At 44.5% G+C, this 23,383-nt stretch overlaps 1 protein-coding gene across 2 annotated transcripts in view; it reads right to left on the minus strand.

Moving 5' to 3' along the window:
* The window catches only part of PLEKHH1 (pleckstrin homology, MyTH4 and FERM domain containing H1), a 52,624-nt gene extending 37,358 nt beyond the window's left edge, over positions 1-15,266 (minus strand). The window contains exons 1-4 of one of the 2 annotated variants that reach the window (XM_075754192.1): positions 15,061-15,266; positions 10,281-10,456; positions 4,486-4,548; positions 1,315-1,464 (exon numbers count right to left, since the gene is read on the minus strand). In XM_075754192.1, coding sequence (XP_075610307.1) covers positions 1,315-1,464; positions 4,486-4,548; positions 10,281-10,421 — 354 coding nt within the window. In that variant the 5' untranslated portion in view covers positions 10,422-10,456; positions 15,061-15,266. Of the gene's footprint in view, positions 1-1,314; positions 1,465-4,485; positions 4,549-10,280; positions 10,457-15,060 lie in introns of those variants that run through there. The other variant, XM_075754193.1, reaches the window with a different exon arrangement.
* Between the last annotated feature and the right edge of the window lie 8,117 nt (positions 15,267-23,383).

Here is a 23,383-nt window from a genome sequence, read left to right on the forward strand (position 1 = left end):
CCTGTAGATGCAGTTATTGTGCTTTAAGATCCAGAAGCAGTTAGATTCTTTGCATCCCATGCTATTGTGTGGTCCAGACATGACCTCAGTGTTCTCTTATTAATGCTCTGAACTCCACAGCTCTCCTCATCCCAATGAAAACCAACAGGATGCCTTACAGGGACCCTCAGTGACCTTCCAGCGCTGCCACTGTTGCATCGCATTCTGAAACTAAACCAGTGACCCTGATAAAGAGTGTTTCTCATCTGAAAATGTCAAGCTTTGGCTTTCATTTCTAGAATCTCATTTTGCCTCTTGTTGCTAGAATAAAGAGATTTCTACTAACAGAACATTTTTCCCACTTGTGTATGTTGATTTTAATCAAATCACACCTCGCATTTTGGGGTAAATCAGAATTTCTTCCATCTTTGATTGCAAGAGCTGCTTCCAGACCTTGATCACTACTGCAGCTTCTTCCGAACACCTTATTTCTCTTCCAAAATACAGAAACGTCATCTACATTCTGCCTGAGCAAGCTGGCCTAGGGAAGTGACCTGAAACCCAGAGTATTACAAGGACTGATGCCTGACCTCCACACTATACTTGGTCTGAGTAAGGTCAGACAGCTTACCAATCTATTTTGCCCTTGAAATAGGTGACAATTAGTTAAATGCAAAGTGTACCTCAAATGACATGGGATTTTACACAAAAAATACTTTGAGCTATTTCCATTAAGAAGTAATGTGCTTAGCAACATATAAGAATACCTCATTCCTCATATTATAAAGAGCAAGGCCTTTACTAAAGCCAAAATACAAGCCCTGCTGTCCTTCCTTCCACTAACTGAGAATGGAGGAGACTAAGAACTATCCACACTGGGAAACAGCTGCTCTTTTATAATGAGGACATCTGACAAGATATGAACTATGCTAAAGGATTGCTGAAGAGCACATGCCAAGTCAGAGATGGACTACATGATGATTTTGCAGAGCAATCTACATGCTAGGAAGTCAGAGAAATACTGTGACCAGACTAGCATTACAATTCAGGGTCTCAACACCGACTGAACACTAACATAAGGAAGTACTTTAAGAACATTGACCAAACTCCTACAGTTAAGCGACAAGGGCTACTGAGGCTGAACGGATGTTTTTGTCTGAAAAGAGAAAGGAAGGAGAGGATCTTGCACTGAGCATGGCATCATTTTACAGCTGATCTGAAAGCAACAGAGAGGCTAATATGTGATGAAGACATAATCCATATCTTTGAAACACACATTACAGAATCCCTCCAACTCATGAAAGCTACAGGTCTCCCTGTAGATGATATCTTTACCTGTTTTGCTAGCTGTGTCTCCAATCTGTTGATCAGATCTTGCTTTCCTTTCACTGTACCCATCAGCTCTTGATATTTCCTGTGCAGAGTGCTGTCTGATTCACCAGTCTTCACATTGGCTAGTTTTACCTTCTCTTCCATAACTCTGACCTGTAATGACAATCAGAGGGATTGTCAACCAAAACAATGCAAACGAAGGAGCTGCTTGTTTAGTGGTAAGACCCTAACTGAGAGTATTCATATTTCTAAAGTCAGGAAAAGAAGAAAAACAAACCCAAAACAACCCTTCAAGTCACACTTAGTTTATATCCACATATGTGAAAAGAACATTGTCCATTCATTTGTAATACTAAAGCAGTAACAGATAAACACATTGTGGATTATGACATATTTGCACACTATTGGTCAAAGAGACCATACATGTAGGCACTATAGCCTACATAGACGTATGGGCAAGGTACACCGCGTTTTCCTCCTTTGCAATACCATGGTCAGCTTTTTACCCCATTCACTACCAAGGTACACACCACAAAACCCTGGCCATTTGTTTCAGATCAAGATTTCTATAGGGCAATGTACTATGGAGTTCCTTCCTCCTCCTATCGCCAGCTTAGACAATGTTTTGCCAACTTCTGGCTTTCTGACAAGTGTTTTCTCCAGACCTGCTAAGCAGTTAGCATGTTAGAGATTTCAGAAGCTTTGCCTATCTTTGAGCTCCTGCCAGTGCCAACACTTGTTCATCTCAGCAGGAGAAGCACCAACGTAGTAATGCTCCTTCACTACAGGCAAAGTTTCAATGTACTAAAATCTAGCTGCTGATCAGGTCAGGTTTTTAGCCTTTCAGGTTTTTAGCTAGTTTTTAAAATCTCTTTGCTTTCTTTAAAACCTATGTCTCTTGATATGCCAGTCTGTTTTATTATTACCTCATCCTTTTGCAGTGGATCATAAGACTTCATTTCTAAAAGTGAATGGAATTCCTCCAACTTAACGCAAACCTGCTAATTGCAGCACTTAATGATGGGAAAATGTCTGGTTCTAACACATCCCAGAAAGGCTAAATCTGCAAAGAAACCAACTCCAGATGCCATTAATTTGGCATGAGTTTGGAACCAGGAAGGCAGAATGCAGGTAGTGATCTGAGCACTTCACAGAGTCTGTGCAAGAGAGTTACTCACGCTCTGTTGAGCGGCCTACACTCCATACTTGCAGAAGCTGTGTTTTGTCCTCCTGTCTGCTTGCATTAGGCAGAGAAGCAAACTGCCTCTTCCTCATACTGAATCAGAAAGGTAGACACCCAACATCTGAGCCAGAAAACTAAGCCTGCTGAGTCAGATGTGTTTTCATTAGAGTTTAGGGTGATTATAGTAAAAAGAAATGGCCCCTCCTTTCTGTCTGATGCCTAAATGCTGACTCTGTACTAGAGGCTCAGAGAGGGGACTGCAAACATGTGATTTCCTTAATTGAGGTTGGCAGCTACAGGGAGCCCATTGAATTAACAAATCCAACCCCCCAGACTCCTGGAGAGAAAGATAACAAGGGATTTTACACTTGATGTGGAGCCCTCTCATTTGTCAGCTGCTTCTCATTCATGGTGAATATACTTGTTAGCGGAAGGGAATGGTCCTATTCCTTATGCTGTTACTCCTTCAGGCTGTCAGGCAGCAATGAAGTATTTCTCTAGGAAAACTTATCTCTGGATGTGGATAAGGTTGCTGCAAAGACAGACCCTACAACTTAGAGGGTTGCTAGTCTTTAGGACCTGCCAACACATGGCTGCAAACTGCCAGTGGCAGGTGAGTGATGGCAACCCTCATTTCTGCTCGTAGCAGGTGAGTGAAGGCAACCTTCATTTCTCCTATACCTTCCCAGCTAAGTTCTCCCTTTCTTGCCCATTCTCTGGCCTGGATTTGACTTGTTCTCCATTTTTGTCCTTGCTGTCATTCCTTCTTACCATATCACAGACACTCTACTCCTATCATTGAGGTGTCTGCTAGTATGAAACTTCCTCCATTGGCCTGTGGCAATAACTATATTTCCTGCTGATACTGTCACAGAGACAATGTTAGCTTTGCCTGTCTTGGTTGGACGTGAACTTTCCAATACCAGTCTCAAGAGCAACACTTGTTCTTGGTTGGCAATTGCTGATTTGGCATAGAGGTCAACTGCATGGTGACTAGACCTGGCATCTTTCCTATATTTAAGCTGGTAAGAAAAAAATCTTGACATCAATGTCAAACTGGTATGGAATAGTATGTTCTGCAGACAGAATACCTTACCAGGTGCTTCAGGTTCTTGGTTCCTAGACAATATATTTCCCAAGGCTTATAACACTGTGTATTCAGTCCTTCACTGGACTGGACTTCCTGGCCATCTTGCACAGGTCTTAGTTCTGTGCTTTAATCTCTGACTTGATGCTCAGTCCTGCAGCTCTTATCCAGCTGGAGAGAGCTGGTTCACTTCAAACCTTCCCTTCAGCAGTGGTCTGCAGTGATGCAGGAGGTCAGACCATCTAGCCCTTCCTGGCTGCTTTGTTTTTACAATATTCCTTCTAGTCCAGACTGTACAACAGTCCATTATTCTTCATGCCCTGTTCACAAGCTAGCTTAGACAATATGTCTAACTTTCAGATGGTTACAGTAATATGCAATGAATCCAGCTCTTACTGCTTTTCTCCATGGGCTCCTGAGCCAGAGCAGTGATGACTAAAAAGAAAGTCCAAAACAATTGAAAGGTTTTGCAGACACACCCTTACTTCTTTCACAGAACCTCCTCTACTTGCAGGCAAGTCCTTACCAGTACTCTTAAGTATTTGTTTTCTGAGGACCTCCCAGGCAGCTCTATCTCTGCACTTTAATCCTGAGGTACGACATCCCCTTCCTTTTCCATAACCAAGCATGCCTATCATGGATCAGGAGGTAAAGGCTGTGAAGCTGAGAGCCAGATATAATGTGCTGGTTTTCACTTAGGATTAAACCTATTTAGGCACCTATTCATAGCTCAGGCTCAAAGAGTGGGAAGTAGACCAGAAAATCCATGCACCACTGTAAATCAGTGTTTCCCTAGCAGAGCACAGCACTGCAGAGTGCTGTCTGTATGCTAGACTGGAGGGAATTCAGAGTAAGTTACTGGTAAGAGGACTTGTACCAGAGCAACCATAACAGAATCTCTTACCTGTTTCTCTGCATCCTCAGCTCTTTGCTCTGCTTCTATCACTCTCTGTTCCAATTCCTGCATCTTCAGAGTCAGAAGAGAAGGTAAGGAGAGGGGGAAAGGAAGAAAGAAAAGAAATTAATATCACCTGGAAATTCACCTGTTTTACTTGGGAATCTTCCATTTCTTGTGCATGTCTACAGATCTTTGGCATCTTTTGGGTTAACTGGACAGCTTTGACCGGGGGGGGAAAAAAAAAGCCTTTGACCTTTTCCAGCCTTCTGCCCTACTTTGAATTTACCGGAACTGTTTTCTCATTAGTGAGCTTCATCATTCATTACACGGGTCAAGGATATAGTCCCAAAGTCTTGACCCCATCTCTACAATTTACACACCACGGGCTGTCCCTGCAAGAAGCCTGTCTGCAGTGTGCTATTATTTCCTGGTTTTATTTCAGCTAGGATTCATTCACAATGGTAAACAAAAATGAATTCATCTTGGAAAGCTCACAGCAGGTTCTCTACAATGCCATATTATAACCAATGAATACTTTGCTTTGGCTTCAAAAGCATCACAGGCTCATAACTGACAAGATTAACAATGATCTTAATTTTCCTATGCCTTTCATTTTAAAGAGCTTTGCAAACTGACAATTCTGTGATTCTTTACCTGACCATTGCTGCTATTGAAGTCAAAGAACACTGAACAGAATTTTATTCTAAATGTATACAAACCACTTCATTCTCAGTGAAATGCAGATGTATCTCTAACAACTTGCCACTAGACCCCAGCCTTTTTTTTTTTTAAATAGCAACTTAGGATCTCATTCAGTGCTTGCAAGATCATCTTCCACCACCTACCCTGCTTCAGTGGGTCTCAGATTTAAGCCCAGATTTAATATGAAGTCAGTAACACTAAGTTTCATCCACTAAGCTGCAAAATTTGAGGAATGCTTCACAGACTTTCCAGCATTTACTTGTGTTTTACTAATGAAGGAATGATGTAGAAGCAGCTTCAGAAGATTAAAAGAATCATGCTTCAAGTAGAAAACAAACTATAAGGGAAACTGAGCTCCTTTTCTCTCCAATGCATTTTATGATTCTTGATAAAGCACTGGAGCCAAGCATTCAGGTTGGTCACTATGAGGACCAAACCAACACTTCTGAAAGTGAGACTTACTCCTCTTGGGTTGATCACCCAGAATGGAGATGCCAGCATTCCTGTGTTTCCATTTCCCTTCATTCAGATGGCAACAAGACAACTCTCCTTTTCATACATACACATTGATTATAAGAGCAGACTGATGCCTATTAACAAACATATTAGAAAGGTACATATATGTAGACACCTCAACGGTCATATAACTAAAAAAGTCATGCCATAACAAATTCAAACCATGAAGATCAGGAAGTGCCACATTTAGAATGACACCTCTCAGGTTTGCTTTTTCAGTGGAGCAATCAAGGACATCACAGTCTATGGAGCTTAATATCCAAATCAAGGACATTTCCTTGGCAGAGGAACAGAGAGAAGCCACAGAAGATTGCAGCTAAAGCTGCTCTGACTGAAGATCCAGTCTCTGAGAGTCTTGTTAGAGACTGAGCTCAAGGCAATCTAACACTGACAGCAGTGGTCTGGGTTACAACATGAGTCTGCATCCATTAGGAACAGTGATCTACCCATGCATTTATCTATTAGTCTCTGGATAGTCATCACTGCAGACAGGGAGCAGCAAAATATATTAGTGAAAGACAGATGCTAACTGGAGACATAATACACCTTGTGAAACAAAGACTGTTTATGACAGTAGCTTCAGAGTCAATGGCCTCTGCTAATTTTCTGATGATTGACAGGGTCTATGTTCACAGCACAGACTTTAGATGAATCCCTGGGCTTTTTCCCAAAGGCTATCCTCTCAGACTAATAATTCGATCCTCCACAAGGTGAGCAATCTCCAGGAAGGACTGAGGTTATTTTAAGAAGACAGTGCTGTTCTGTCTGAAAAACCTGTTGTTGTCCCAGCCTCATGACAGTTTGCTTTGCATTGCTAGCAGTCCTGGTTCCTGATCAGGACAGAGAATGTATGTTGAGACTATTCCTTACCACTACAGAGAAGTTATGAAAGTTCTTGTGCAAGCAGGGTGACCTGGCTAAGTTCCAGTCAAATCAGTTACTTTTGTCACCCTGATTCCCTCTGTAGCCTTATATGAACTTGTACTTTTCTTAACTTCCTGTACTACATTGTTGGGTTGTCCTACTACGACCTGTTAAATAACTGCTGTGTTTCTCATATACACAAAATGATTACTTCACCCATCCCCAGTGTCAGCTGTCTCACTGGAGCGCATTCAGATTTAATACAAGCATGGATGTAAGGCTCTTTCAAATCCCTCAATGAATTAATAATAATGCTTGGTATTTACATGGGTCCTTTCATTCAAAATGCTTTATAATTTGACAAATGCTACTAAGTAACTTGACCCAGGTCACATAAAAAAACTTAGTGACCAAGCCAAATTCAAGTAACTCTTCTCCCAAACATTGGCCCAGAAAGCTTGTATGGAGGGAAACGGGCCCAGCTGTATAGCGATGCTTGCATGAGACAAAAGAAGCTTTTTCCAAGTGTTTGTTGAAGTAAGACAGAAGCAGGTTAAAAGCTACCCAGATGGCCCTTCTAAAAGCTGCAAAAGATCCTCCTATCAACCATTCACACAGGCCTTCCCTCTCCTGATGGCTCAGAACAGCTAAATAACATTGAGTGAAAAAAAGTTCCCCCATGTCTCAGCCTCATTTTCCTCCTGTTGTTCTCTTCCAGAGCTCACTCCTACGAGGTCATCTTGCTACCAAGGCAACAGACTGCTATGTCGCTCACCAACAGAGGAATATTCCTTTCTTTGTGTGCGTACTAGAAAGAGTGGAAACAACAGCCTTGTTCCAGAGAGACCAGATCCCTGCTGATGTCCACAACAAGGCAGGACCCAGAGGTCTCATGCCCTGTGGAGGTCCAGCAGAATGGCAGAGCTTTGTCTTGGGGGGCTGAGGTCCCTCTACCAGGCTCAGCACAGCTTGGGCGGCACTGCTCGATAGCTGAGACTGGGCTACCAATGTGGAAGTTTGCACCATGTGAACTAGGGCACTGGCAGTTAAACCGCTGGGTTTTAAATTCCTCATGTTCTGAACAGCAATGTAGATTATTCAATCTAAGCGGATTTTAAAAATCTGAAGTATTTAAACTGTTAGCACACATCGTATAACCAGTGCCAGGCATGAATGATTGGGGTTTTCTTTGTGAGTTAAAATAGTAAAATCTGCCTTAAAAATGAAAATCAGAAAATTGGTTATAAAGACTGATTTAAAACATGTGGGATCAGGTTTCCAAGCCTTTCAATCAGTAGCTTCCAGACCCCTGAGACAGCCTAACTGGTGAGCAAGCATCACACCGCTGTTAACATTGTTCTTCACTTTCCCTGGCAAAACCACTTTTTTTTAAATTAATTAATTTTCCCATTGCTGCAAGCTATATCAGAGCATCTCAGGGGCAATGTTCACCACAGATTGGCAACACAGCTTCAAAGTGCCCACTTCACATTTTTCAAGATCTTCTCCCCTGCACCCCCAAAAAAAACTTTTTGAAAATGCAGTACTCATTCAAATAACTCTGAATCTCTTTGTTCTCACAAATAGAACCATAAGGAAAAAAAAAAAAATCACAGTTGCTATAAAATAGATGACAAAAATCCCTGGAGTTGGCATCACTGTGCATAAAGCATGTGCCTCCTTCAGTTCTGCATCACTGCCCATCTGAGGGGGAGAAGGATGCAGTGTGGACAGGAGCCCCGGATGCTGTGACTGCCGGGGAGCCCTGTGGCAACTCAGGAGGAGGGAAGGAGGGTCTCCGAGCAAGCTGCTGTAGAGCAGTCGGGAACTTGAGGCACAGGACACTTCCCCACAGCATTCAGCACGAGCGTTGCATGCTGAGCACTGCTTCGGTGCCTCGAGTCCCCCTGCGTCAGGAGGGCCTGCCAGAGCTGCCCCACAGTCCCTGAGGCTCTCCCCTTCCCACACGACATTCAGAGTAGGGAACTGCAAGCCTGCTAGCTCTTTGACCCTTCAAGTAAGCCTACAACGACAGCGCTGTACAAGTAGTTACAGAGTAACCTGATCACTGAACCAAGCTGCTCCTTAATCTTAACAAAGGGAACATCGCTTTGACTGAAAGGCTGGATTAATGGCAGTCAGGCCCCTTCCTGGAGGAGACCCCTGAAGCAGGTGACAATCTCGTTCTCTGCCATGCTCCACAAGCCTCCCTAAAGAGACGGTCAGAAGATCTCTGGCAGGTGTTCTCCAAAAAGGAAGTTTGATAGGTAGGTTTCTTTGCTTTGTGTGTGGGTAACCAGGAAGTTTCTCAAAGCAGGAATTAATAAAGCACGAGGCCACAGATTCCATAATGCAGCAAATGTGGAGTATCACGCATGAATACTGGTTGTCTTTACCAGACCTGCACCACATCTATACATGAGGGTTTTTTTTTAATGTGCCTTTATCTAAATGGACCTTACGACCACTTTCAATGTTTTCCAAGGTAAGTCATCACTACAGTCCATCACAGAAGCTACCTTGAAAAGATGAAGAGGGTGCTCAGAATTGCGTAATTTCTTAAAATATGAAGGGTGGAATGAATGTTTCATGCAGTATATGGCATTAGTGCAAATGTAATTACAGTGAAAGCAAGGATGAAACTTGCTCTACTCTGAAGTAGATGTCATGTGGATGTTTTAACATCCAAAACCAACAAATAAGAATATACACATAAAAGTTACATAATAGAAAATGGAGCAAAAGTTAGATTAGAATACATCTGTCATCAGGTACAGCTTAAAAGCATTTGGAGTAAACTGCAGTGAGTTGTAAAAATTTCAACTTCATCAGCAAACAGTGACTGAAAGAAACTGTTTTCACTTTCCAATAGTAATTGGGTATCTGAGCAATCTTCAGCCAGACTGTGATAATATAAGCCAAATTTTGAAACAAAGAAGGAACTCCACAGCAACCTACAAACTTGGATTTTATGCAAATTAGAGGTTATTGACAAAGCTTTTATTCAAATTGAAAAATAATTCAATTTAAGGTAAAGAAAAAACACCAAAACCCCACATCATGATAGAAGAAAAAACCCAACAAACCAACAAACCCCTCAAATCTTTGCCAGTCCTCTCCCCCAGGATTTCAAATGAGTTCACTTAGTGCGCTTGAAAAGGATTAGTAGGAGATGCCTCTAAAACCAGACAGAGGCCACACAAGCTTCTAACATTCAGAGCTCAAAGTATCTCAGTCCTGCTCTTCAGTATCCCCAGAATCTTTTGACTGGATATGCAATGTTATTCTAATACTATGGCAGTACATGTACCCCTGTCCAGTCCTTTAACATTACAGCATAATTTGTAAGATTTTCTATTGCCAGTCAAGTCCTGATCCTGCTGTTCTTATCCAGAATATCTATCTTTGCTCTGCAGCTGCCTCAGTCACTTTATGTATTTAGAATATTGCTGGTACAATGTTTTCCAGTAGAATCCAACTATGTGGTGATTTTCCAGTAAAAAAGGCCAAATTCTTATTTTCACTAATACCACTTTACATGACTCTGACAGGCACATCTCTGTATCTCAAGTGATAAGCAGAGTGCAATGACATACTGTAATCAAGGAAGAGATCCCCACTGCAAGTAACAGTTTTATTGGATGGCTCAGCATTTAGGGATTTTTTTTGCTTTCATGCCATAATTCAGTGCAAAGTAGAAGCCGCCACCACTGCCTCACCTTCTCAGCTAACAGCTCTCGGATCTTGCTTGCCTGCAAGCGGAATTTGAAGAGCTGGGACTCCAAAGCAAGGCATCGCTTTTGCCAGTCCATACAGTTGCCGTTCTCCACTGTGAGTTCTGCCATTGTGAAGTTAATCATCCGCTTGGGATGTCATCTGAGGTGCTCTAAAAATCCTACAAAAGAGAAGGAAAAAATATGTATTTTAGATGGGCAAACTTTTCACCTCTTGTGCCTAGTCTTCCTTGGTCCGTCTTACAGGACTGGTAACAAAGGCCATTTCTTCTGCAAGCAGAAGATGAAATTGTTCTATCCCAAGTTACTGATATTGCCCTCTGCCAGAGGTCACTTTTAATGACTAACAGATAAATATTCAAGAAAACTTTTACCTCTAGAGTAAATAATTTAGTAATGCATCATACTGTATATTCCACAAATAGCTTTACTGCCATCCTTACAGCCTTGCTCAACATCTACCTATAGACTAGGAGTATTTTTACTCCTGCCTCCTCTGTACCAGTATAGCTGTAAACTCTCAAGTCACTAAAACCTCTTAAAAGTAACTCAGGTAACACACTCATTATTAACTTGGGGCACCAGGGCCTTATCTCAAACAGACTGTATTAAGAGGATGCAACAGTATTCCCAATCCCTAACTACTGGATACAGTCAGTCCACAATAAGAGTAGAAGAGTAGCTGTACCACAGTATGTAAACAATCACTCTGTTAAAACAGAAAAAGATCCCAGCCCGGAATAAGCTAGGACTGAAGACAAAACACAAGGGTCTACTAAAATCCTTGCAGACATCAAGAGATATACACAACTCCACAAGTGGAAAAGCTATGGGTTTTGAAGTTGTCTTATTTTCTTACTCCTGTTTAGACATTTCAGATACTTTGTGCTGATTTTAAAAGATATGTAAAATGTAGGTAATAAGTGTCCTTAATCAAATTCAGGTGTTTGTAAGCACTCAGAAAAAGGTTTATAATATCAACTCAGTGTGTGCAGTCCAGCAGCCAGCTGTATTACCCTACAATAACAAATGTTTACAAAGCAAGAACAGTTATTAGTTCATCAGCTTTGTCAAAACACTGAAACCCACACTGAAAGGAACTTCTCACCTGCTTACAGGCGAACTCAGTGCTTTCCTGAACTGGGAACAAAGTAACAGACCAAGACTTGGGAAAGAGCAGTGCAGTCACTCAGCCTAGTTGCCTTTACATCTGCCTTTGCAGGGTGGGAAGGCTTAAGATGTCCCTCTAGTTGCACCCACATGTCAGGACATCTGGCTCCTATTTCGCATGTAAGAGACTGACATTCAAGTTACCCTAAGAATAGGTAATAATGTAAGTATACGTTTTAGTCTTTATAGGTAATAGTGTAAGTATAACGTTTTAGTCTTTATTCATAGACTTTAAGTCCAAAGAGGACATATGAATGAACGGGATAAACTCTAATGGCACAAAGTAAAATGAATCTGATTTACCCCACAGCCTAGGCCAGAGCAAAAGTAATTTCCTCAGACAGTCCATAACTTCCAGTTGAACTAAAATACCCCATTCTGAATAGGAAGTCTAGGACTGGGATAGATGTCCTGAATCATTAAGTCTCATTCCTTCTCACTGCAGACAACTGCATCATATAATCCCTTTCATAAATGAACACAGCCCTTCCCTAGAACTGTGCAGGCAGTTTTGCTCCCTCTATTCCTGTTGTTCTAAAACCTCACCCCTCTAATGAGCCACCTTCTAATTACCAGCATAAATATAATCATAATCAGCTTGTATCTGTTCATTCTTGTAGAATATTGCCCTTCAGCTTAGCTAGTTTTTTCCCTCCCTCATATTTACTCCTTGCTATATTTATAGATATCAAATGCTTCTCCTTAAAAGCCTCATTTTGCAAGGCTAGAGATAAGGGGCTCTTTTGGTCTCATACGAAAAGCTCACCACTCCCCCTCTGCACCTGTTCCAGCTTTAGTGCACACCATATATCTTTCTCACTCCCTTTCACAGACATGGGTGACCACAACTACACCTGGAAGGCAACGTACAGCCTCACCAAAGCCTTGTGTACAGGCATTTAGTACTTTCCACTCTCCCAGGCAATACCTCACCTGGTTACATTTGCCTTTTTTACAACCACATTACACTGGTGGACGACCTTCACAGACAAGCCAATACAACTGGAGCAGAGGAATCTCAGCTGGCTTTGCCTTTGCAAATGCCAGACAGGGGAGTGCACGGGACCCATTGCAATGATACTGGAACAGATGAACAAAGCACAGGACTGTGCCAGATCTCCACAAGATCAAGGCTCTCTGTACTACAGTCCATTGCAAAATTTAACAGGCCCATGGTTACTCTATGATTGATTGGTACATCCAGATCTTTTCCAACTCTGCTGTTTCTAAATAGTGCTCTCCCAGACTTCTTGCCCGCTTTATTACTACTTCTAATGCGCGATTTTACTTTGTGTCATTAGAGTTTATCCCACCCTTACTAATCTCCTGGGTCAGTCAGCTCTTGCAGTAAAATACCTACCTTCTAACAGCCCACCCTTCAGCACAGCGTTGCCACATTCTCTTCTGTCATTTCGTCTATCTTATTCTGCTATTAACCCCCATCTCTTCCACTTAAGCTAATAACTTCCCCATGTGTCATCATATCAAATGATTTCCAAAGGCTAGAGATTAGCATTATGGCTTTTCTTCTCTCTAGCAAAAACCTTACCCATTTTCAGATAAATACGTTGCATCACATCTCACATTTACCCCTAAATTACAACTTCATTTACAACTTCAAATTTACTCTGAATTCTCATTTACTGTTAAATGCATCATTCCTTCTCCCTCATTCTCCTAAACATAAGGAGTTCATCTGTAATTTATTAATTACAATATCAACTTTATTTTGACAGACTGGCTTTAAATCCTTGCTACTAGACTTGCCATTTCATGTGCCTTTTTTTGTAATTCTTAACCATCTTCATCCGCTAAGTTCTTTGACTCCTCCTTTCCCCCAGCTATTGGTCCTTTTCATATCAGATAAAGAATTTGTATGGTTATATAAACCATATTTATATGTTTATATAAAACCAGTTCTTTTACCCCTTTGGCATATGAAGAAGTTGGAAATCAGATACTTTCAGGTGCAATATTCTTACTTTAGGAACTTGAAAACCAGGAGGCAGCCACTTTATTAAACCAAGCTGAGATTTTCAAAACTTCATTCTTAAATGCATACAGATGCGTCTTAAAGAGCAGCTTGATTTTCAGTGTTAAGTATCAAACAACTTCCAGTGAAGATAATGGGATCTACAAAGTCCTTAGAACTTAGAAGGGGAAAAATGACTGAACCAACCGCTAAATGCAATCATGAGACTTCTAGCTTTGGCTATATCTGCCAGTTTTGATCGACACTGGAGACAGTGCTGACACTAAATGCTACATCCAAAATAAATATGAATATATTTTCTTGGCGTGCCCATATCCAGTTGTAATTCTCATAAAGTTAAATTTATACCAGAATATCATGTTATTTTTTGGGTTTAGACCAGAATTAGCTGATGTCCCAGATGTTAGTAGATCCAGATTAGAATTCAAAACACTTCAGAGACTTTATATATTTCTATCTGAAAAGTCTTCTGAGAATAGAAAGCAATTAATCAACATGAAGACTTTCAGGTATAGATAGAAATGAAAGTAAAGTGTTTGCAGCTTTGTTCATTCAGTGCAAATAATGCAGACAAATGAAACGGTATTTCTGTATTTCAAATGTGAGTGACTCCTCAGCTCAGGAATCAGTTTACCCAGGCTCTTATAGGGGATTCAGTCAGCACAGAAGGAGCACGGTTCTTCGTACCTGCTAGTAAAATGCACCAGACCCTGCCTGAACACCAGAGCTGAATACTGGTTTAACTTTCAGCTACCATCGCACTACAAAAGGAATCAGTAGAAATGTGATAAATGTAACACATGAAAGGAGAGAAATTTCCTCCCATGTCACCAAGAGGGTCAGCAGTATGGGCAATGGTCAAAAGTCAGTGTGGAAACCCCATACTATTAATCATCTCCCTGCCCCCAGTCACCTCATTTTCCACTTCACAACCAGTTTCACCCTCCAGCTTTTTAACCCTGAGGCCATTGGAATTGTTCAGCCACACGGTCATTTCCAGTTCACGAGATCGGCCTGGGATGTGCAGAGCACAGGGAAAAATAACGTGACAAGCTTGGGAAGGGCAAGGGTGGGTGGGTGGGGGGAATAAAAAATAATTCCCTCTACACCACTGCAGGCAGCTTGACTAGTAAAAGTGCCAGAAGGCAGGAAGAAGGCTCTCGGGTTTGCCATTCTGCCTCCGGAGGTCTTGCCCTGCACACCTAGGCTTACCAGGAAGACAGAAGAGACCGCAGGACTTACTCGTATTTACTCGTGGGCTGCATTCTTCTCGTCGTGTGGCCGTTCCTACTCCCACCTCCTCCATGCAGCTACAGGGACCAAAGTCCCAGACCCGAAGACAAACCTACTTATTTTTAACCTTAAATAACAGAGCTGACACAACATCAACCCCAGAACGCTCCCGTCGGTCCTCTTACCGTCAACTTGAAGAACGAAAAGACGGGAGGAGAAAGGCTGTGATAGCCAACCCCGCACAGACCAGCCCTCCAAAGCCCCCGACCGCCCTCTCCTCCCCACTCAAGGGCTGGCGGCCGGCGGACACCTCCCCCGGCAGCGAGGAGGGGGCCCGGGCCGCCGGAACGCCTCCCCACCCGCGCTCACCTTGGCCGGCGCGGGCGTCTCTCCCCGGCGGAGCGGGGCACTGACAAGCGCAGTCGGCGGTGTCCGGAGGCTCCTGACCCCGCGCGGCCACGGGGAGCGCGGCGGTACCGGTCCTTGCCGCGGGCGGCTGCGCGGCGCCGGGTGGCAGGCAGGTGCCCGGCACGGCTTCTGTCCCATTCAGCACTTTCCCATTCTCTCTCCGTTTTCCTTCGAGCGGGAGAGCCCGGCTCAAATATCAGAGCCAGCCCTCCCGAGGAGCGCAGGAACTGACATCACCCGCCCAGGGCTTTTAACCCCTTCTCGGGCGCAGCGGCGAGGCAGGTGGGGCGGGCAGCGCCCTGCCCCGGGTGGAGAGGAGCCACAGCCGCGCTCTGCCCCTGACGGAGACATTCCCCCTCCCCGCCCACTCTGCACCCTCGGGGGCTTCCGTTGAGGCCTAGGGTGCGGAAGACCGGCCGGTGCTGACTGGACATCCCGGTCCGGGCTCCCCGCGGCCGCCCGCAGCGCCTGTCCGCTGCACCCCTCAGGCGGGAGCGCTGCTGCTCCCCCTGCGCCTGGCAGCCATCTTGTGCTGCCAAGAGGCTTTAGGCAAAAGCCAAAGGGTGCTGGAGGGCCCCTTGGGCAGAGCTCCTGGTAGCTGCAGGCTTCTTCCTCGTTCCTGCCGAATAGGCAAGTGTTGGTGTCGTGCTCTTGTCACCTCCAATCCCCCTAGCAGTCATCTCCCAGCCTTCAGAGGTTATGTTCCCAAACTGTCCACAGCTCTGAGGCACAGCGGTGTTTTCTGTGGAGCAACCAGGTGTGGAGCGGGCATCCACAGTGCCATGTTGCCTTCACCTCAGAGGGACTGGTGGAGCACCCCAGGCTTCAGCTGGAACACCCTTCGCTGGTTGTAGGCAGCCTCAGGGCATGGGGTTGGTGCCAGCCTAGAGATGAAAAACCAAATTAGTGTAATGATGGCTCTCCTGGCTGGCAATCTCCCCACCAAGGAGCGGCCAGCCACTGGGAATGAGTGTGCGCACACAGCCTTGTCCTGCCTGCCGCTGCCCTCTGCCGCAGGCCAGTCACTGCCAGCTCCGGGCACCTCTTCATACCGAGCTGAGCAGACCAGGGGCGGGCATGTGGAAGCCAAAGGGACTAGAGCCAAACAGGGGCTCTAGGACCCAGCTTTCCCAGGGCTTTGGGCCTTAGGCCAGCGTGTTTCAAAGTGAAAGGTCATTCATTCTGGTTCAGATTTAGCAACTAGTTGTTATTTATTCCCTCATTAGGCACATTACTTCTGTCAAAGATACTTTAAAACTTCTCTCCGAAGCTCTCCTCAGCGGGGATAATGACAGTCATGCTGACATGTATCTCTCTGACCAATTTGCATACACCTTTCACATGGCCTGGTTTGCTACCATGAAAGGTGGTCTCCTCTCCCCTAGAAAGTGAGTATGGCTTGTTGGGGAAGGGCTGCACCAAAAAGATGATGTCTTGAGTGATTATGAGAGAATGCTCTGAAACTGTGCTTTGGCTCCTGTTAAGACTACCCACACAAAACAGGGCAGTCTGAGATAAACAGGCTTGCAACAATCTGTGGAGGAAGCAGGCAGGAGAACTGAACAAAATTATAGTTTTTTACTATAAGCAACACAATTCACTAGGCATGGTTAAACAAGATCTTAAGTGTGGTTATCTGGCTCACAGATATTGCCTGGTCCGAGACCTGCTGTTTATTAAACTTTCAATGTAAACTTTTTCCTCACATTGATAGTATGCTTGCACTGGTGTCTCAGCAGAGAAACAATGGGTAGCAAATCACTTTCTATGCACAAATAAAAAGACCAATGTGATATAATTAAGTGGTTAAAATACAGAAATATAACTAAAAACATAAGGTCAAGATTTGGACACTGAAGTGACTAAAGGCAGACTCTGAAATCTATACCTCATTATCCAAATAAGTAGTCAGATTTCCAGAGACACTCTGAACCTTGCAGTTCCCTGAAGATTGTTTCACTTTAGATTTCTCATCCGTTTCCAGTTTCATGGGAATTTGGCTGAATGAAGCTGCCTGTTCCTCTCTAGCTAAAAGACAAAGCATACATTGCAGAGCTGGTTCAGGCAGAGAGCAGGATAGCAGAGATAGCCAGAGAGCCAAGTGGAGACAGGCAAAGAACTGAAAAGGAGCAGGCATCTGGCAAGGAGCTCTCCCATTCGGCCAGCCGAGCAGGAACAGGCAGGAGTACAGGCAGAGATGGAGCTGGCTGTTGGGACAGTGTCACCCAAACAGATTTCTCCAGCAGGGAGACTCCAGGTGCCTACAGTCTGTATGTTGTGTGTGTGCCTGTATTAATCGCTACTCCCAATGATCAAAGAATTGTAATAAATAACCAGAACCAACACGATTTATGACTCCCTATAGGTATTTCAGAGGGCAAAAGCTTTACAGAGTCCCCTCCTGAACTGAGGCAGGCCAAAAGACATAATGGGAAAAGGAGCTATTCCCTTCATGCTCCCCATCCTATTCCTGGCTCCTTTCAGCCACAGCATGTGTCATAGTTAACCCGGCTGGCAACTAAGTACCATGCAGCCGCTTGCTCACTCCCGCAGGTGGGATGGGGGAGGGAATTGGAAGAGCAAAACTGAGAAAATTTGTGGGTTGAGATAAAGACAATTTAATAGGTAAAGCAAAAGCCACGCACACAAGCAAAGCAAAACAAAGAATTAATTCCTCACTTCCCATGGGCAGGCAGGTGTTCAGCCATCCCCATGAAAGCAGGGCTCCTTCACATGTAACAGTTACTTGGGAAGACAAATGCCATCCAAATGCGCCCCCCTTCCTTTTTCTTCCTCCAGCTTTATATGCTGCGAATGACATCATATGGTATGGGATATCTCTTCGGTCAGTTGGGGTCAGCTGTCCTGGCTGTGTCCCCTCCCAACTTCTTGTGCACCCCCAGTCTACTCACTGGTGGGCTGCTGTGAGGAGCAGAGAAGGCCTTGACTTTGCGTAAGCACTGCTCAGCAGTAACACAGACATCTCTGTATTATCAACACTGTTTTCAGCACAAATCCAGAACATAGCCTCATACAAGCTACTATGAAGAAAATTAACTCTATCCCAGCCAAAATCAGCACAGCATGCAAACACAGTATTTCTAATCTTAATTTTATGAGATATTTTTATTCTTCCTTTAAAGGCACCGGTCAAATTCTCTCCTTTTGCACCAGTAAAACCAACAGGATTGTATCACTAACTGAAATGTCAGTCTGGCCTTGTGTTTTTCCCAGGCAATGAAGCTTGACTGCCAGGACATTCCTCAGCCACTGAACTTTACACAAAGTACCTCACCAAGAATTGCCTGCACACACCTTACTTTAACCCCTGGAGGCCCAGACCCACATCAGCACTCACACAACTACGTGTTGCCATTTCCTAAATGCAATTACTCTACAAAGCTGTGCCTCCTTATGCCTTCTGTCACTTCTGTTAAATTATTTAACAAAATTATTATTCAAAAAATTAATTAAAATATGGCTTCCATTAAATAATACAAATAGAAAAATATTTTTTACTTCAGACAGAGAAGGTTGTAAGAAGAGCCAGTAGTATCTCACAGTTCCCAAATGATTTCCCTTGGAAGTTATCTTTAATATGTCTGCTCAAGCACACTATGTCAGGTCTTTATAATTTGCAGACATATCATTCAGCAAAAAATAAAATTTACTATAAACAGCAAATATCTTATTGACAAAACAAACTCTCTGGCAGATCCAAGAGAGCTGGCTTGGCACTGTCAGACTCTCGTTATCATAACACAAGCACAGGCTGCTTTGTTAAGAGCACTATATCCAAGATACCTAAATAGAAGGACAAAAAGATAAATGAGAACAAGGTGTCAGAAAATGAGAGCAGAAGAAACTCTTTCTCTAGTAAGCAAAGTTGTTCTGTAGGTGGGAGAGAGCATTGCGTTCCAGACACGGTGCTGCTGAAAACTTACCAAAGGGGCAAGGACACCAGTGAGACCAAGTCCGTGTGTCAGAGCCCCACTGAAGGCTCAGTCCTATGTGGGAAAAAGCTTGCTCAAAACCAAGGCAGTACCTTGAAACACTTGTCTGAGGTACTTGTCTCTCACCACAAGGAACTCAGGCTTCATATCGTAGTTCTCTAAATTCCACCTATGCTAGAGGCTTAAAGATGTTGAAAATGGCCTTTGTGCCTAACTCCCTTACTCTGTTTCTCCTGGGCTTGCAGTGTGCCGACAGACACAACACAGACCTGCAACTCCCTGCCTTGCTTCTCTTCTAATCAGCAATGACAAGTTCATGCAGCAGAAAATGAGAGACTGGCAGCTGTGGATCACTTCACTGCATAAACCAGTTGCTCGTGGGAGGACCCAGTGGGAGGGCCAGGAAACCATTGCCCTCCGGTACTTTGTCAGCTGGTTTTGATCATGTTATGGTCATCTCGTCACACTTCACACATAGAACATAAAGACACTTTTGTGTACTATTCAAACCAGAACTTGAGCGAGAGCATATGTTTTGTGTATACAGTCTTGCCTGGCACAGAGCAAAACAATGGACAATTCCTGTTCTCCTTAGGGAGTCATCCCAGAGGTAACTCCAGCATTATTCTCAGTATTAATAGCTCACGTCTTGTTTCATCTCTGGATTTCTCCCATTTCAGCCTCCAAGTACCAGACTGCGTTAGGTCTTTTTCTGCTAGATTAAGAAGCCATCAATTATCATTAAAGAAGTCTGTGACAAAAAAACTTTCTGCTCTATAAAATACACAGATTTAACATCTCTTAAAATAATTAATGTTGTATCCTCTTAGGTGTATCTAGATCATAGATTAGGCAACTGGAGTTTAAAAAGTAAATTTGGGGTTGTTATCAGCATGCCTGTGTGTGCCTGTTAAACTCCTGTTCCAGAGGGGAGAAGAAAGGAGGACAGCACGTGGAAGTCTTCAGGCTGAGGAGGAGGAAAACAGTCCTTGCAAGTGTGTTTGTTTTGTGTGGTCTTTCTGTGTCTAACATTGGCTGGTATGCAGCCCATAAGGTTCCCACATACCACAGAGCTCTTTGAGTCTTTTTTTGAGTCCACAGGCTACAGCAGTAACTGCTGTGCAAGTGATGCCATACATGATGTATCTCACAGGAAAACTGTATCAAGCCCAGATGCTGCAACTATGCAAACAGAGCTGGCTCAACAGCACTTGCAAAACTGAATGTTGCTGCCCTAAGGATGAGGTACCTGGCTGCCCCTGCTGAGGAAAGGAAGGATGGAGCTGAGACAAGGTGCTGGGAAGAATCAGGGAGAGCCCTGGAAAGTTGGACCTGCTGCTCCTGCAGTCCCAGTGATGTGAGGCATGGCCACAGTTCTGCTGCTGCAAGAAGCATATCCCTCAACTCCTCCTTGGATGGCAGCAGCAGGTTTGGCTTCCCAGAAGCGTAGCTCAGGCAAAGTAGGCAGCAGCCTATGGTCATTTTGCTTCCTCAGGTTTCCTGTGAAATGCCAGGCAAATACCTATTTACATAGCTGGTTCTGGAAACAGTGCAAAAAGCTGCACCAAGGAAAGAGACCCAAACCATGTGGGGAGCAGGGAACAGATTACACATTACTGGTTTGAATTCAGGCCAAGTAATAGAAATAAAAACCTGCTACTCTCTGAGAAGCAAGCAGCAGTAACAGACTGATCATCTCAGCCCTGTTCTTAAACATCAGCTATCTGAGGGGCCTGTTTACTGGGAGTGAGCACTGAGGAGGCAATAGTGTGTGCTGCAGGTCACCGGACAGAAGAGCTCCATGGTATGGCACAGACCTCTGCTACTGCTGTTGATTACAGTTCTGCATCCACCCATCACTGCAAAGAGACTGAGACCACAAGGGGTCATGGGGACTAAACCTGTGTCTGATCCCCACTAGAGCTGTGAAAGGGTTTTTGGATGGAAGAGGTTTGGGTAGGTCAAAAGAAGGTGTTGTCCTTTTCCCTGCTGTACCCCTATGACAGAGCTGGGGGAAATTCCATTTCCAGAATTGTTAAATCAATACTTTCAGTAAGGCAGATTTCAGCTTGCTCTCTGTTTGGGTGCTGATCTGAGAACTTTGGCACAGGCACCTGGGGCAGCTCTGCGGTCAGAGTAGGAGAGGCTGCACAAAACACTCTGCTCTCCACAGCCAGTAGGGTGGCCTGTACTGGCTGGGAGTGGGGGAGAGAAGACACTAGTAAGAGATGGGGCTAGTCTGTGGGAAGGGCTTTGGCTGCCTTCCCAGCCTTGCACTCAAGTCAGGTCTACAGCTGCCAGATGTCAGGACGGGGTGTGGAGAAGAACATGGTTCCCTGCCGCAGGACTGCTACTCGCAGCACCTCCACCACTGCTGGAACCAGTGGGCGGGCTGTCCTCCATGGGAGTGCAGGAGGGAGGCTATGTTAGCTGGAGAGGTTTTTGGCTCCTTTCCTGATCTCACACCGGAGCCAGGCACACAGCTCCCAGATGTTTGTGATCTCTGCTCTGGGATCTTTCAGGCTTGTCAAAGCATTGCATAAAGAGAGGAATTATTTCCCTCCCACACTGGAGGTGGAAATGTCAAGAGCCCCCACGGAGATCCCTCTGCCTGCTTCTCCCAGGAGAGGTCACCTGCAGGTGAGCAGCCTTGGAGAGGGCTCCCTCTCTCTGCAGGCAAGATCCCCAGACAAAGTGCTCCGAGAGCAGCAGTTGCTGAGGCTCCCTGGCGTGGCTCTGTTCCTGCCAGTTTCCATGGTGATCCACAAAACCAGCAGAAAAGCACGGATCTCTTTTTCTTTTCGAAGACAAATAATAGGATGTGATAGTGCCTGTGGCTGGGGAGGAAGGGACAACCACCCTTTTATAGTCTTAACTGAATTCTGGGGTCAGTCCTGGGGCTTTCCCTACCCCCCGAGTTGGCAAGGAAAGCATTGCTGTACCATTCCCATAGGGCTAGTAGCAGCTCCGAGCAGTAACTCCTGCTTGTACATGTTACAAGCTGCCACAGGCGGGTTCAAGTGACATTGCAAATTGTTTTTAATGGACAGCACTGGCAAATGATGTCAGCCGGCAGCCTAAGCAAGCAGTGCATGATAGTACTGTGACTGGATGGGGTTAGTGGGAAGGGCTGATGAGGAGCCCAGGATGTGCCACCACATGGCCCAGCATGCAAGCACACACACAAAGATTTGACATACAGAGAAAACGTGCACGCTGCCCTCTCTCTGTCACGTCTGAAAGCACATGGACAATATCTCAGACCTTTTGTCTTGGTCATAGAGGGAAACCATCCATGTGGAAGGAAGAAACTTCACAGTCTTTCCACCAGAGTATCATGTCACCAAGACTTCACCCACTGCCCTGAAGGTCTCACTCTGCCCTCTTCTCCATTACAAAAGCAGCAAGTGTTACTCAGCACAATCTTCCCTGTGCAGTTTAGAGGTGCCTGCCTGCCTGATACCCACCCACCCCCTTGCACGCAGCAACAATTGCCAAACAGCACAGCTGCCAGGATGAAAGGACATGATGGGTGGAGAGGTGGCTTTTCTGATCTGCATCATTTTTGTGATGCAGTTTAAGATTTCCAGAAAATTCTGGAGGAGGGGAGGGGTAAAACTGATAAAGGATAAGATGGCTTTCAAACACAGCCAACAAGAGTCTTAAAAAGGAAACCTAATTTTCCGCCTCTGGGCAAAATGTTCTTGGCTTGGTTTCAAAGGTGCCGGGAAATTCAAGGGTTGGGTATCTCTGAAAACTGGTCTCAGGGTGCCTGCAACAGGGTGACCAGAAAAAGGTGTAAATTTTGAAAATGTCATCTTAAATATTTTTATTTTATTTTGTAATTTCCTATCAATGAGCACTCCATGGCAGGCTCAGGGATTGATCTACAACTTGTCTTTCACTCTATGCACTGCTTGAGGCAAAAATCCTTGTGAGAGAAATCTGTCACCTTGGCCATAGATTTCAATGGTGCTTGGATTTCATTGTGGTGACTGCTGCCATAGGAGAGACTCCCACCCATTTTCTCACACCGTGCTATATTGCCCAGTCACATGAGCCCGCAAAGGAGGTTCTGGAGTTGAGGTCACTGCTCGACCTCTCCCTCCACCAGCGATTGCCTCTCCTGCCCTAGGGCAGCCCTGTAACCTCAGTCCTGATGTAGACACAAACTGTGTCTCCTTGCGCCCTCAGAAAGCCATGCCAGGACGCAGAACAGCACTAGGCAGACAGCTAATTAAACCGGCTAGAGCAGCTCCAACACAAAACTGAGTTAGGACCTTCTGCAAAGGATGTCATGGGGTAGTTTTTAATTATTGTTTAATTAGTGT

This window comes from Balearica regulorum, chromosome 5, assembly GCF_011004875.1.
Source record: "Balearica regulorum gibbericeps isolate bBalReg1 chromosome 5, bBalReg1.pri, whole genome shotgun sequence".
Taxonomy (NCBI): Eukaryota; Metazoa; Chordata; class Aves; order Gruiformes; family Gruidae; genus Balearica; species Balearica regulorum.